The sequence below is a fragment of the Chenopodium album genome, chromosome 9 (assembly GCF_948465745.1).
Source record: "Chenopodium album chromosome 9, dcCheAlbu1.1, whole genome shotgun sequence".
NCBI classification, from domain to species: domain Eukaryota; kingdom Viridiplantae; phylum Streptophyta; class Magnoliopsida; order Caryophyllales; family Amaranthaceae; genus Chenopodium; species Chenopodium album.
Window position 1 is genome coordinate 56,508,608 of NC_137842.1, and position 14,808 is coordinate 56,523,415.

Sequence of the window (14,808 nt, forward strand, 5' to 3'; positions counted from 1 at the left end):
ACAAAAAACCAAAAAAAGAAACAAGAAAAAGGTGTTTTCACTTTTCTGTTGTCAGTTTTTAAAATTATCATGTTTTTAATAAGTTTGAATAATTTTTTATTCATTTTATGACATGTATCATATGATTTTGAAAAACAAAAAACCAAAAAATAGAAAACCATAACAATGCCAAACGAGCCCTAAAATAAAACTAAAAAATAGTAAATCAACTTTTTGCCATTTGAAAAATAGATGATTCAAATAGCTTATAGGAGTTTTGTAATTTCATCCCTATCCCTACCTTATAAAAAGTATAAACTATTCTTATGAATAGTGTGATGTCAATTATACTCTTTAAAATATGCATTTACATGTTTACTAAAACTACTCTTATTAATAGTGTGATGCCAATTATACCCTTCAAAATATGCATTTACATGTTCTCCCTTATTAATATGTACAAGTTTTTATTATGCATTCATTTATGTTAATTGTTTTTTTTTTTTTTTTGCCTTTATTAATGTTGATTGCTTTTTAATTTTTAACTATTTAAATTAAAATAGTGTGCGGGCATTTATATCCCTAAAATTATTGTATACATATTTTTCCTGATTAATGTAATCAACAACTTGAAAAAAACTCCCCGAACAAGGCTAGCTATGGTGCGCTAGCCACCCTAGTGACTCTAAAAATTTGTTTAACATAGTTTTCCATATGAGATGTGTTGATCAATTCTTGAAATGATTTAGAATTTGATGACTCTAGCTGCACACACAAGCTAATTAGCCTCAACAAATATAATTTGTGTAACTAATGTAAGAATGCATTTGTGTCATGGTCTTTCTATGGAATGTAATTAATGTGTCTTCGGCTAATTTCTATTTTGACTTTTTCATGGGATAATCACTATACAAATAGGAAAAAATTACAACGAAACACAAATGGAGTACGATATATAACATGATATTATTAGGGCATGCTCACTTCAGCTTAATTTCAGCCCAGTTCAATTAAGCTTCAATCAGTTCAGTTCAGTTCAGCTCCTAATTTCCTTCTCTCATAAAATATTCATTTAAGTTCAGTTCAGTTCAATTTATTGCAGCTCAGCTCCAATAAGTTCAGTTTAGTTCAGCTCAGCTAAGTAAATGTGAGCAGGCCCTTAATAACCCTGATTAATTCACTTATTTCATGATCCTATTCCTTAACGACCCTGATTAATTCACTTATTTCATGATCTTATTATTTATTTTTTATTTCAAATCCGGCCAATTAGACTACAAAAAAACAAGTTTAAGCAAGAGAATAGAAATTTATTCATATAAAACTAGGTTACCTAATTGGTCAAAACAAAGTATGTGAATATATCACTATCAGTCTGCCATGCAACTGAAAAATAAAGGAAATACTAATCTAATTTTATTAAGAATTTAAGATCATATATATCACACACATTGTTATTAAAGACTTTATGATGAATAGAAAAACCAGTGTAATGCATTTCAAATTTATGGTAATGTATGAACAGGCTAAGGTTCACAAAAGTTAAAAGGGTGAAAAAAATTAGGTAAGAAAATATAATACTCCAAGTACCTCATTATGTTCAATTTATTTCCACTCCTTTATGATTTTATCATTGTTCAATTATCTCTTTTCAAGTATGTGGGATTTATAAATTAGATTAGACTAATTTTTTTATAAAACAACACAAAATATTTGGTCAAAATGATCTATGGTACATAGAATATTACACAACCAATAAGGTTTTTCCTTATTGATTAAGGTGAAGGGTTTGTGTATGCCTGTATAGGGTATAGGTTTGATTTCTTTCTCTTTCCTCCCATTAATATTTTGTATTACTCTAATGGTTCATTTACACCAAGAAAATTAAAATATATGGAATGTTTGTTTAAGAAAAGTAAATAGAGAAAATAATAAAAGTAAGTTTAAAATATAAAAAAATTTGTAAACATTGAAGGGATAAAGAAATTTTATTGGATAAAAAAGAAAATTGGATAAAACTAATTTAAATTTTGTAAAAAAAAATTGCTTAGAGGAATCGAACATGATATTACTAGATCATGAATTTGTCGTGAAATCTTTGTCGTGAAATCTTTCAACCATTAATTGAACTATTACAAAACTTAATTTTTTTATCCTATAAAACTGTGGGAGCTAGCCTTTAAAATATAAGGCCTGACATTTGGGCCACAGGGGCCGGGCCTCAACCAGCCCCCCTGTGGCTCCGCCCTTGATTATTAGTAACTAAAAAAATTCTTTTAGATTGCATATTAATGCACCGCAATAAACTTTAGAATTACCATAAATAGTATAATGTAATTAGGTGGGAAAATTTTTATTGTATGAGCGACATGTGTCAGTTTTAGATTAACGTCCTCTATTTTAGTATAATTATTACTAGATCAGGACCCGTGCTATGCACGATAATTTCACTACTTTTAATTAGAAAAGTAATCATATTTTATTAATAAAAATATCATAAGCAAAATACAACTATAATATATTTATTAACACAGACTCAACCCGATTAAAAAAAATCCTAATAAATTACGAAAATTTTGATAAATTTATTGAATGATGCCAATATTTTTTCATATAACACGACAACATGACATGAACCGAACACGAAAAAGCAGATTTGTGTCAAGAATTTTCGACAAGTTTAATTGAACAGGTCGAAACAACATGTCATGTGCTCATTATATGGGTCGGGTTAGTGTTGAGGATACCCAACCCAATTAATTTCGAACATGAATACAACACGACACAATTGTCATCTCTAATTTAAAATTTAAAATGTCCAAAGTAAGTGATATAGAAAATATTTTAATATAATATGGTAAATATATGAATCAAAATTATTACAATTATATGATATGTTGAATATTTTGTGCAAATTTTATAGTAAGTCGTAGATGGTATTGACAAAAAAATAAAAAAAATAAAAAATAAAAAGGTGAAGGGGGATTTTTTGGAGGGAAAAAAAACAGCATTAGGAATAGACACGTGTCATTCCTGGTGTCTGTTTTAGTATTATACAAGTGTCCTCTAATGATGTCACCATGTTTTGTTTTAGTAATAGTTAATAGATATTGATAGATAGATTTTCTAAGTCATGGTTGTTATCTTCATGCAAGATCAAACTTGAATACCTTGTCTATGCATAGGCGGCCGGATGAGCATATATGTCTCGCTCAAAGCTGGACTTTTGCATGGAGTAATCATCATGCTTGAATGTTCTATTCTTCTATTTGAATGAGCACTAACGCTCCATTTTTATTATTGCATAAGCTACTAATCTAACATTTAATATTGCTTTATTGTTGCACTAACATATATAGTAATTTTGTCAAAAAAATAAAATAAACATATATAGTAATATAGTTAATCTTTGTTATTGTTGTTTTATTGTTGCATTAACATATAGTTACTAATCTAACATTTAATATTGCTTTATTATGCACCTTTTATGTACTTGCTCTAATTATTAAATTCATACAAAGTGATGTAATAGTAATAAGGCATCTCTTTCTCTCAACAATCTCCACGTGCAAAGCCTCTCAAAATTACATGAAACTTGAACTAATTCAAAATGGCCAGAAAAGTCCGTTTGACTCAATCTAATTTCACCCTAAATCCTGGTCCATCTAGGTTATATTTAGCTCACCTTATTTTTACTTATTATTATTACTGCCGGGCCCGTATCACTAAGCGACCCAATACATTTAGGGCATCATTCCATGATCAGAAGATACATTAAAGCAGGCAAAACTACTTGACTAGAACAACCAAGACAAGCAAGATCAGAATATCAATCATGAAGATACTTGCCAAGAATACACCTATTGAACATGGAAATAGAATAAATCAAGAAGATCTCTCATACTTTGAATATATTCAGTATCTTTGTAACCCTAATGGGTCCTGAGTATAAATAGCATAATTAGACATCATAATACTCATGTACGCTCACATATACATTAATATAAGCTGATTATTTTATACTCTCGGAATCGTGTCTTTGCTGAACAAGGAGGCATGTCCTTACTCAGTATTGTATCTCTAAACTTATTCTCTTTCAGTTTAATTGTTTACTTATTGCTTTATTATTGCTCTTGGTTATTGTATTCCATACTTGTGGTTTTATTGTTATTACCCCTAAATCCCTAAGAAAATTCCGAGATGCCTTCACTAAGATTTGCCTAAACAATTTGGCACCCACCGTGGGGCTGATAATCAATTAACCTACCAATCCGCCAAAAACCAAGACAATCACCATGACTGAACATTCACCATAGCCGAAATCAATGAAGGAATGAATGCATTCCGTCAAACCTTAGACTAGCAAAAAAGCCAAATCGAAACATTGTTGGCCCAAAAGGTTCAAACCGAAGCCAAGCTCACTAGCCTAACCAAACAAAATGAAGCCCTACAAAGCCAATTACAATCAGTTGCATCCAAAATCGTTAACACTAGAAAAAGCACTGAAAGTATAGCTATGCAGCTTGATATGTCTGGAACCTTCCAAACCCCTAAAGGGGAAAAAGGCTCTAACAGCAAGGAGCAACCCCTGGACTTAGATTTTATGGATGTAGGAACTCTTAAGAAGAACAAACATGAAGGAACTGAGGAAGGAAAGATAGAAAAGGTGGTCAAGGAGTACCTTAAAGCATTTGAGGCCAAGATTGCCAAGATCCCTGAAGTGCCAAAGACCATGGAGGAAGAAGCAGCAGATGGCTACATAGAGTCTCCTTTCTCAGAAGAGATCGCCATGGTGGAAGTGCCAAAGAGGTTCAGTATGCTCAATATGGCCATGTACGATGGAACAACAGACCCTGATGAGCACGTTTCCCTCTACAAGCAGAAGATGATGACTAGCTCAATCTCCAGAGATATTAGAGAAGCCATCATGTGCAAAGGCTTTGGAGCCACATTATCAGGTCTAACCCTAACTTGGTTCATTAATTTAGATAATGGGACAATTTGATCTTTTGAAGGGATGGTGAATCTCTTCAAGATTCAATTAGCTAGTAGCAGGAAAATCGAGAAGCAATCCTCAGATCTCTACCGTGTTGTGCAAAGACATGGAGAATCCTTGAGGGATTATCTTAACAAGTTCAACAGGGAGAAGATCGGGATACACAAGTGTGATGCTCCTACAACAATCGATGCATTTAAAAGGGGGTTGCTAGATCATAGTGAACTCTATAAGGAATTAACAAAGTATCCCTGCACAACATTTGAAGACGTACAAGCCAAAGCTATGGCACAAGTCAGATTTGAAGAATGTGTGTAAGTAAGGAAGACTCCAGAGCCAGATTGCCAGCCAAGAAGAAGCAATAACTTCCCCAGAAGGGATCACCGATTCAAGCCATACCAGCGTTCCCGTTTTGGTGAAGGGTCAATCAATGCTGTCGAGGGAGAATTCTCATATTAGAGGGAAGATCCTGAAAATATTGTTTCGATGTTAACCCTGCAGGTGTAATCAGAACCTTGATCAAAATGGGAGATACCGTGCAGTGGCCTATAAAGAGTGACAGGCCAAGAGAAAAGAAAGATCCATTTAGATGGTGCGATTTCCATTCAGATATTGGCCATACAACTGATGAATGCGTCGCGCTCAGGAAGGAAGTTGCTTACCTATTGAAGAAGGGCTACCTCAAAGAACTCTTGTCAGTTAGGACTAAAGCTCCAGGAAGAGAGAATGAATCCAAGCAAGGTGGCCCCCTACCTCCTCCTCCAATAGTCAAGACCATATGCTTCATATCAGGAGGGTCAGAGGTGTGCGGCTTAACATATTCATCAGTGAAGCGGCATGCAAAAGAAAGCCATATGGATCAGCCCGATAGAAAGGCAAGGTCAAAGATGGACATCCCAATCATGTTCGAAGAAAGTGATGCAGTAGAAGGCCATCATGATGGCCTAGTTATTTCACTCCCGGTAGGAAATTGCATGATCAAGAGAATCCTTGTTGACAACGGAAGCTCAGCGAACATCATTATGCTTGATACCTTGAATCATATGAACATTGATGAGTAGAGCATCGTCAACAAGTCAACAATGCTAGTAGATTTTAGCGGAGAGACCAAGAAAACAAGCGGAGAAATAACATTGGCAACTTACGCAAAAGGGATTAACCTGCAAGTCAAGTTCCTAGTGATCGACACCTTATCGTCGTATAATATGATTCTGGGCAGACCATGGATACACGAAATGAAGGCTATCCCATCTACTTATCATCAAGTCATTAAGTTCCCTACAAAGTGGGGCATTCAAGAAATTAAAGGGGATCCTAAAGAAGCCAAAGAATGTTACAAGATCTCCCTGAAAGCAACATCCGTAGAGAAGAGTTTAGCATAGCAATCAGAGGGTCAGTTGGGCCAAGAGAAACTCAGTATAGCAGAAGAGCAAGAAGCAATAGAGGTCCAGCTGAACCCCAACCATCCAGATCAAAAAGTCAGGATAGGATTAGAATTGAGTATAGACCTTCGACAGCAAATTTCAGAATTTTTGGAAACAGAAAAAAACGCGTTCGCTTGGACTCACGAAGATATGAAGGGAATCTCTCTAGATGTGATCACTCACAAGTTGAACGTAGATCCAATGCATACACCAGTGAAACAGAAAAGAAGAAAGTTCACGCCAGAAAGGAACAAGATCATCAATGAAGAAATTTAAAACTTGTTGAAGACAGGAAAGATCGGAGAAGTAGAGTACCCAGAGTGGCTTGCCAACATAGTAGTAGTCAAAAAGAAGAACGGAAAACGGAGAATATGCATCGACTTCACAGACATCAACAAGGCCTGCCCAAAAGACCCCTTCCCATTACCTAACATTGATACCATAGTAGATGCAATAGCAGGGCATGAGCTACTCTCCTTTATGGACGCATACAGCGGGTACAACCAGATCCTCATGTACAAGGAAGACCAAGAAAAGATTGCATTCATTACTAGCCAAGGAATCTATTGCTACAGGGTAATGCCTTTTGGATTGAAGAATGCAGCTAGGAGCGATGTACCAGAGGTTGGTAAATAAAATGTTTGCAGAACATGCAAATTGGGAACACAATGGAAGTCTATATAGACGATATGGCAGTCGAGTACAAAAAGGCAGTTGATCACGTCAAGGACCTCAGAGAAGCCTTTGCCATCCTGAAGCAATACGGAATGAAGTTAAATCCTATAAAGTGTACATTCGGAGTACAATCAAGGAAATTCTTAGGTTACATGGTGTCACAAAGAGGAATAGAAGCTAACCCGGACCAAGTCAAAGCCATCCTGGATCTAGAATGACCAAAGTCAAAGAAAGACGTACAGAGTCTAACAGGGAGAATAGCAGCACTGAATAGGTTCATCTCCAAATCTTTCGACAAAAACAAAGCTTTCTATGAAGTACTGAAGAAGAACAAAGAGTTCAAATGGGAACGGGAGCACGAAGAGGCTTTTCATAAGCTGAAAGAGTATTTAGCTTTGATACTTTCCAAACCCAAAGAGGGAGAACCACTTCAGTTGTCCCTTGCAGTATCTGAAAGTACGATCAGTGCAATTCTCACCAGGGAAGAAGACAAGGAGCAATTTCCTATCTACTATGTAAGCAAAACCTTACTCAGTACGGAAACAAGGTACGCCCCCTTAGAAAAAAATCATCTTAGCTTTAGTCACCGCTTCAATAAAATTACGCCCATACTTTGAAAGCCACTATATATGTGTACGAACCAACTATCCCATCAAAACCATCATGAGGAGCCAAAGAGTCATAGGAGAAATCGACAGCGTCAACATCGGCAGGGATCTCCAATTTCCTCTTAAGGTTGTTACGAGGCGGAGGAGGAGCACTCCTCAGTGTAATCACATTAGCTAGGGCAGGGACATCTTCTAGACCCTTAGAAGAAGCCCACGACCTAATGCGACCCAAGAGGGAAGAAGAACTGAGAAAATCATGAGACCTTAATGACCTAGAGTATCTACAAGGCACACAGCAAATTCAGCAGGGTACAATCAGGAAAAACAAACAACAATGCAAACCCAGCAGAAACAACAGTACAGAAAGAGAAACACAAAGCACACGACAACAATGCAATAAGTAGATGTCCAACAAGGGCAACATGATAGCACTACAATAGTTTATCAAAAAGGAAAAACGAACCTTGAGACATAGTTGGGGCAACTTTTTGCTCAGAGTCGAAATCGTCCAAAGCCTTATTCTGGACAACCACCTCAGGTTGCGTTAACTTGATAAAAGATCTCTCGTCCTCACTCAACTCGTACAACTTATCGATCAGAAACGGATATTGAGAGCGCTGCTTCAATTTACTCACTACAACCATCAAGCAAATAAGACCAAATCAACAAAGAAGGAAAACAGCACAAAGAAAACAAGAAAATAAAATACCTTCAGCTTCAACAGTGTCAATAAAAAATCACAATCATCACCCAATGAATCAATCCTCACAAAGAAAAACTTGTGGTACCACTTCTTATCAAACGCCTTCTCCAGACCTGTCACCAAAGGACCGACACCATCCTTTAAGCGAATCCAACTCGACCCTTGCCACTGGTCCTAATAGTGTAAGGATAGCAAAAATCTCTTACATCCATTTCTATACCTAACCTCGCACTCAACAATTCAAAAATTCGCAAAACCCTCCAAGTCTGGGGCAATAATTGACAAGGCGAAACCCTAGCCTTAGACAGAATTTGACGAACAATGGGGGAGAAAGGAAAGGTATGCCCAATCACAAAGGGATACTAAAAAAAACACACCCAACCAGGGGCAGTCTAGTCCACCCTTTCCCTTGAAGATGGTATTTTCACCACCACTCCATCAGGAAACCGCGCAACAGTAGCGATTTTCTGAACATCCTCCTAGCTTTGTAATATGGGAAGGATAGACATACTTAGCAGGGAAAACGTTCTGCGTGATGAGACTCGGTTTCTTCACACCCTCATCAACCCCAGCAAACCCTACTCTCACAGCGTCACCCATTGCAAAACACAAAGGAAGTAAAAGAAATAAAAGAAAAACAGGGAAGAACAGAGAAGAGAGAGAAAGTACCTGAAGAAAATTCGAAATTGGGGCAAAGAGTGAAGTGATTTGATGTAAGCCTGCACACCCAATAAATACTGCAAGAGAAATAAACCGCCCTTTACAGTTATCGAGGCACTTGCCTTAAAATTGCCATCACGTTCCTTATTTTTGTTAATCGTTGAAATAACTTCCAAAAATTCGAAAATTCTCCAACGGCTCCCTTTAGGTAATTTCACCTTCAATACTTGAACATAAAAATTAGGGGCAATTGTTGGGCCCGTATCACTAAGCGACCCAATATATTTAGGGCACCATTCCATGATCAGAAGATACACTAAAGCAGGCAAAACGGCTTGACTAGAACAAGCAAGGCAAGCAAGATCAGAATATCAATCATGAAGATACTTGCCAAGAATACACCTATTGAACAGGGAAATAGAATAAATTAAGAATATCTCTCATGCTTTGAATATATTCAGTATCTTTGTAACCCTAATAGGTCCTGAGTATAAATAGCATAATTAGACATCATAATACTCATGTACGCTCACATATACATTAATATAAGCTGATTATTTTATACTCTCGGAATCGTGTCTTTGCTGAACAAGGAGGCATGTCCTTACTCAGTATTGTATCTCTAAACTTATTCTCTTTCAGTTTAATTGTTTACTTATTGCTTTATTATTGCTCTTGGTTATTGTATTCCATACTTGTGGTTTTATTGTTATTACCCCTAAATCCCTAAGCAAATTCCTAGATGCCTTCACTAAGATTTTCCTAAACAATTACAAACTAGATCGACCTGAATAAGTCCATATCAAACTAGATTGGAAAAAAACAAATTATAACATAGTGTATTGTTATATGTGCATTTTTTGTGTTCCGTATGAACGACACCTTGAATAGGACTAGGATTAAATTAAAAAGTGAAACAAGCCAAACTTTTGGACAAAGACATGCATTGTTCTCTAGTCGTCAAATTGGAGGTGAATATGTTCTATTTTTGTAATGAAAAATACACATTATTACGAATTTAACAAAACCCTAATTGATACATACAATTTCAAAGACTAGTTAGATAAGACATTCGTATCAAATTAGCAAAACTGAGTTTAGCATACCAAATTAGAAAAAAAAAAAAAAAAAGATTAAAGCATATCATATTAGAAAATTTTAAATTAGATCATTTAAGGTGAACTTAACTGACCCTTAAGGTTGATTATTAGCCTTCGACCTAGAGTGACCCATTCTTACTTGTCAACTATACAAAGGGGGTGTTTGGTTCAAGCATATTAGGTATAAGGTATGGGTTTGTAATAACCAAAACCCATACCTTGTGTTTGTTTGTAGAAATTTCATTTTTCAAACCCATACCTCAAACCCCCAAGGTATGGGTTTTTGAAACCCAAGGGGGGAGGTGGGTATGGCTCAAACTCATACCTTTAGTTTAAAATTAAAAAGAAATTGTCATTCCTAGATAAAAACAAAAAACAAGAAATCAAGTATCAAGTTCCAACCCCATACACCCCAGGTTTCATTCCTCATTCCAAACTCATACCATTGTTTGAACCAAACGCCCCTGTGGGGAATATTTCAAGCGTTAATCCCCTATCTTGAACCCCACTGTGATCATACACTAAAGTGCGGTGGCGTCCAAAGGGAAAGAAGATAGAGCAAAAGAGTCGCCAACAAGTTTTTTTAGGAACTTGTAAACCGTTCACGAGGTGAAGGTTACACCCCTTAACGATCCAGAAGATCATCAACTCCATAAGGTCTTGAACCAAATAGGGTTCGGGGATGAAGGTACAAATCCAACCTAAAAGAGATTGAACCTGCCCTAATAATAGGCCTCTACTTTATTCAGATCGTATTCATGTGCGCTTTCTGACTAACATGCAATCAATAGGTTTACCCTAAACCTGTTTAACTATATTGGTTGAATATTAATGCACAAATAAATCTATTATTGGCGATCACTTGAATTATAATCATATTAACCCTAAACAAGATTATTAAATATCTTATATAAGCGTGATTACAAATACCAATTCCCTTTAAACATGCATAAAAGGCGTGATCAAGCAATAACAATAAATAATGTATCAAGCAACATAATAATAATCAAAATAATAATTATCATGATAACAATAATTACAATCATAAAATCATAATCAAAACAATTATAAAAATAATCATGAATCATGTTAAAGCATAATAATAGCAAGATCCTAGGCATGATACTAACAAGATTAATAACAAACCCTATCATGTCACTAAACAATAAAAATCATATATTTAGCCCTAACATGATACTAACAATCATAAATATTAGGAAAGAAAATAGAAGGCATCATAACAATCATACTTAGTATTAAAATCACCCTAGACATGATACTAGGAATCATAATAACAACCTAAGCATGAACTCTATATCATAACATCAATAAAAACCATTAAAATACTTACTTTGATGCCTCGTACCTCTTTCTAATAACAAAATACACGCGTTAGTAACTTCAAGAAAAATAATAAACAACAATTAAATTAAATAATGGAAAGAGAGATTTGGGACCAAACCCTCAGAAATTAAAACCTTTCACGTCTAGGGCGAAGGCAACTTCGAATAGGTGCTTCTAAATCTAATGAATGCAGAATTTTTATATTTGAGAGAAGGCTAGTTTAGAAAAAGAGAGAGAAAGTAAGAATCGGTAGATCGTAGATTAGAATTGGTGAATGAAAACGGAGTTTTTAGAAAGCTATTTATAAAGAAAATCAGCGAAAAAGATAAAATATAAAAACAGGGTTCTGGCGCAGATAAAATTTTATTAGCGCCAACGCTGGCTATTGGCGCCAGACGTCAACATTAGCGCCAGGCGCCAATGCTAGCGTCAGGCGCCAAGAGTAGCGCCAGGCGCTACAGCTGGCGTTTAGCGTTGATTTAGAAATTCACGCGTTTTCTTAAAATCAGATAAAAATTGTCGTACAGGAGGATAAAATCGTATTTCCCTCAGAAAATGTTCTTTGATTCTAATTAAAACTCTAAAAGTCAACAAAAATCAATTTATCAATGCTAATTGAATTAGGAATGAAAAGAACCTTCTAGAAGAATCTAGAAGACTAAAACCATTCCTAATTGCATTAGGAATGATAAATCTATATTATCCCCTCCTCTATATCATTGGGCCGTATATAAGGCTCAAACCGGGCCCAGTTCAGTAAATTGGCCATAACTTCCTCAAGATTCATCGGAATTAGGCTTATAATATATCGTTGGAAAGCACTTTTCAAGCCCCATCCAACTACACTACTATTAGACCCATATCATGGACCAACCAAACTTTATTGGCTGTTTTCTTAAAATAAGTTTTCAAAAACAGAGAGAAGAGGAAAGAAATTAAAACTATCCGCAACACTAAACTTTCCACACTTTCACTTCATTCGATTATGATTCGACGCGAAAGGTACTCATCACTGGGTTTGTTTTGGGGAGACACAAATAGGTGTCTATAGAAGCCCCCACTTTGACTGAGTTTGGAGAAACGCGAGTTTCGAAAACAAAAGTCAAAGTAGCGATAGGGACGGAGAATGATTCAGAACTTTCTGCGATCCCAAATCACTCTTGTAACGCCGATACCTGCAAACTAGCGTTAGTTAAACAGATAAAAGAGTTAAGAAATGTGTATCTTGCACCGTCGAGCACACGTCTCTGAAAGTAACCGATTCGCTGTTTTGATGACCTCCTGCCAAGAGAATGCCATCCAGCTTGAAAACCGCTACGCTTGTAACTGCTTCCGATATAGATAGGGATGGAAATGGATCTGGACCCGACCTGGATCCGTGGATCCAGATCTGTTTTTCACGGATCTGGGTCTTCAAATTTTGGACCCGACGAATCCGGGTCTTGCTGACAAAAAGGGATCTGGATCTGGGTATGGGCCCTAGACCCGGATCCAGATCCGTGGACCCGTTTTTTTTTGTTTTTCTTATTAAAAAAAACTAAAATTGTTTGTTTGTTTCTTTATTAAAAATGTTGATAATGTTAGTAATTATAAAGATTAACCCTTTCAAGAGAAGAAGTTTGGATGCTTATATTATATATATCATCGTTGTTTTTTCACTAGCTCATATTTAACATCGTATTTTTTTTTTGTTTATAATTTTAATTCAAAATATGATTGTATAAGTTGGTTAATTTAGGGTTGAACTTAATAACCAACAACGTAAGTTTGAAATAAATTTTTTGAACCGAACATTACATTTATTGCAAAAAATTAGGCAAAATATATTGGATCTGGGTCTTCATTTTCTAGACCCGACGGATCCGGGTCGGATCTGGATCCTATATACAAAAACGGATCTGGATCCGGGTCCATCCGGATCCGGTCCAAATCCGACCCATTGTTATCCCTAGATATAGAAGACTGCTTCTCTTGAAACGATCCTCTTCCGCTTTGATAATATTCCACGTCCAAGGGAATACTATCGAAGATTGCTTTGCTTGAAACAATCCTATTCCGCTTTGATAATATTCCACGTCCAAGGGAATACTATCGAAGATTGCTTCGCTTGAAACAATCTTCTTCCGCTTTATGACCATCTTCCACGTCTAAGGGAACATGATCGAAGACAACTTCGCTTGAAATCACCTTCAGTTGTTTGTGACAACTCTCCACAATCTAGCAAACGACATCTTGCTGTTTCGATGTTCACTCGTCTCTAAACAAAGAGCTTCTTTTTTTTGGATATGTTCACGCGCCTCTGAACAAAGAGCTTCTTTTTTTTAATATGTCCACTCGCCTCTGAACAAAGAGCTTGATAATAGGATGCACACGCGTCTCTGAGCAAAAGAGCTTGAAAGAAATGTCCACGCGTCTCTAGAGCAAAAGAGCTTGATGGAAATGTTCACGTGTCTCTGAACAAAAGAGCTTGATAACATGTCCACGCGTCTCTGAACAAAAGAGCTTGAAAGGATTGTCCACGCGTCTCTGAACAAAAGAGCTTCGATGATTGAATGTTTGTTGCGATATTATGCCGAAGAAAAATTTCTGAAGACCAACGCTTGCCGATCTCTAAAGCTCGCTTGAACTTTGCTTCCGCTAAAACCAGTATGTCGGTGTCTCCGTGATGAGCCAATTCTTAGGCGCTTTAAGCTAAGTGAGACGATCTTTCATCAGGTCGATCACTTATTGTGATTGTTATCAAACTGACTACTTGATCATGTCAAATTGCTTATAGGGGCTAACTGGCGTACCAAGGAACCCGAAATTGTTGTATGAGGTCGAAATCACCTTTTTGAGAGGCTTCGAGCTCTGTCGCTGCTGAAATATCTCTGGCGCCAAGAATTGGTTATGTCGCCAGACGCTATGATCTAGCGCCAGGCGCTAAAACTATTGTCAGACGCTAGATGTTTTCGTCTGGCGCTGGAGTAGGGTCTTCCCTATTCTGCTGCACCTGTATTTATTTTTTACTATAGAACTTTGCTAATCTCTTTAATTATCTTAGGGTTGACCTAAGGTTTAATGTCTCTTGACTCAAATCGACTTGACACGACTCAAGGTATAAACTTGACTCGCTGTGATTGACTGACTCGAGGTTGACTCGACTCGAAGTAAAATGACACGTGTGACTCATGACCCGTGTGTGCATTGTATTATGATTGTGCGACTCGAAAATGCTAAAAAGCAAAAAAATTTCCGCCATTTTTGTGGAGGGTACCGACTTTCTCCCGAAAAAGAAAGACGCAAAAAAGAATCGATGTTTTTTTGAAGGCGCGTGTTG

General features: G+C 36.4%; 1 protein-coding gene across 1 annotated transcript; it reads left to right on the forward strand.

Moving 5' to 3' along the window:
* The first annotated feature begins 4,495 nt into the window (after positions 1 to 4,495).
* LOC145557762 (uncharacterized) lies at positions 4,496 to 6,036 on the forward strand. The gene is made up of 3 exons (XM_081618937.1): positions 4,496 to 4,910; positions 4,995 to 5,285; positions 5,477 to 6,036. Exons 1-3 carry the CDS (start codon positions 4,496 to 4,498, stop codon positions 6,034 to 6,036), a joined length of 1,266 nt encoding a protein of 421 aa, XP_081475063.1.
* Positions 6,037 to 14,808: the final 8,772 nt, after the last annotated feature.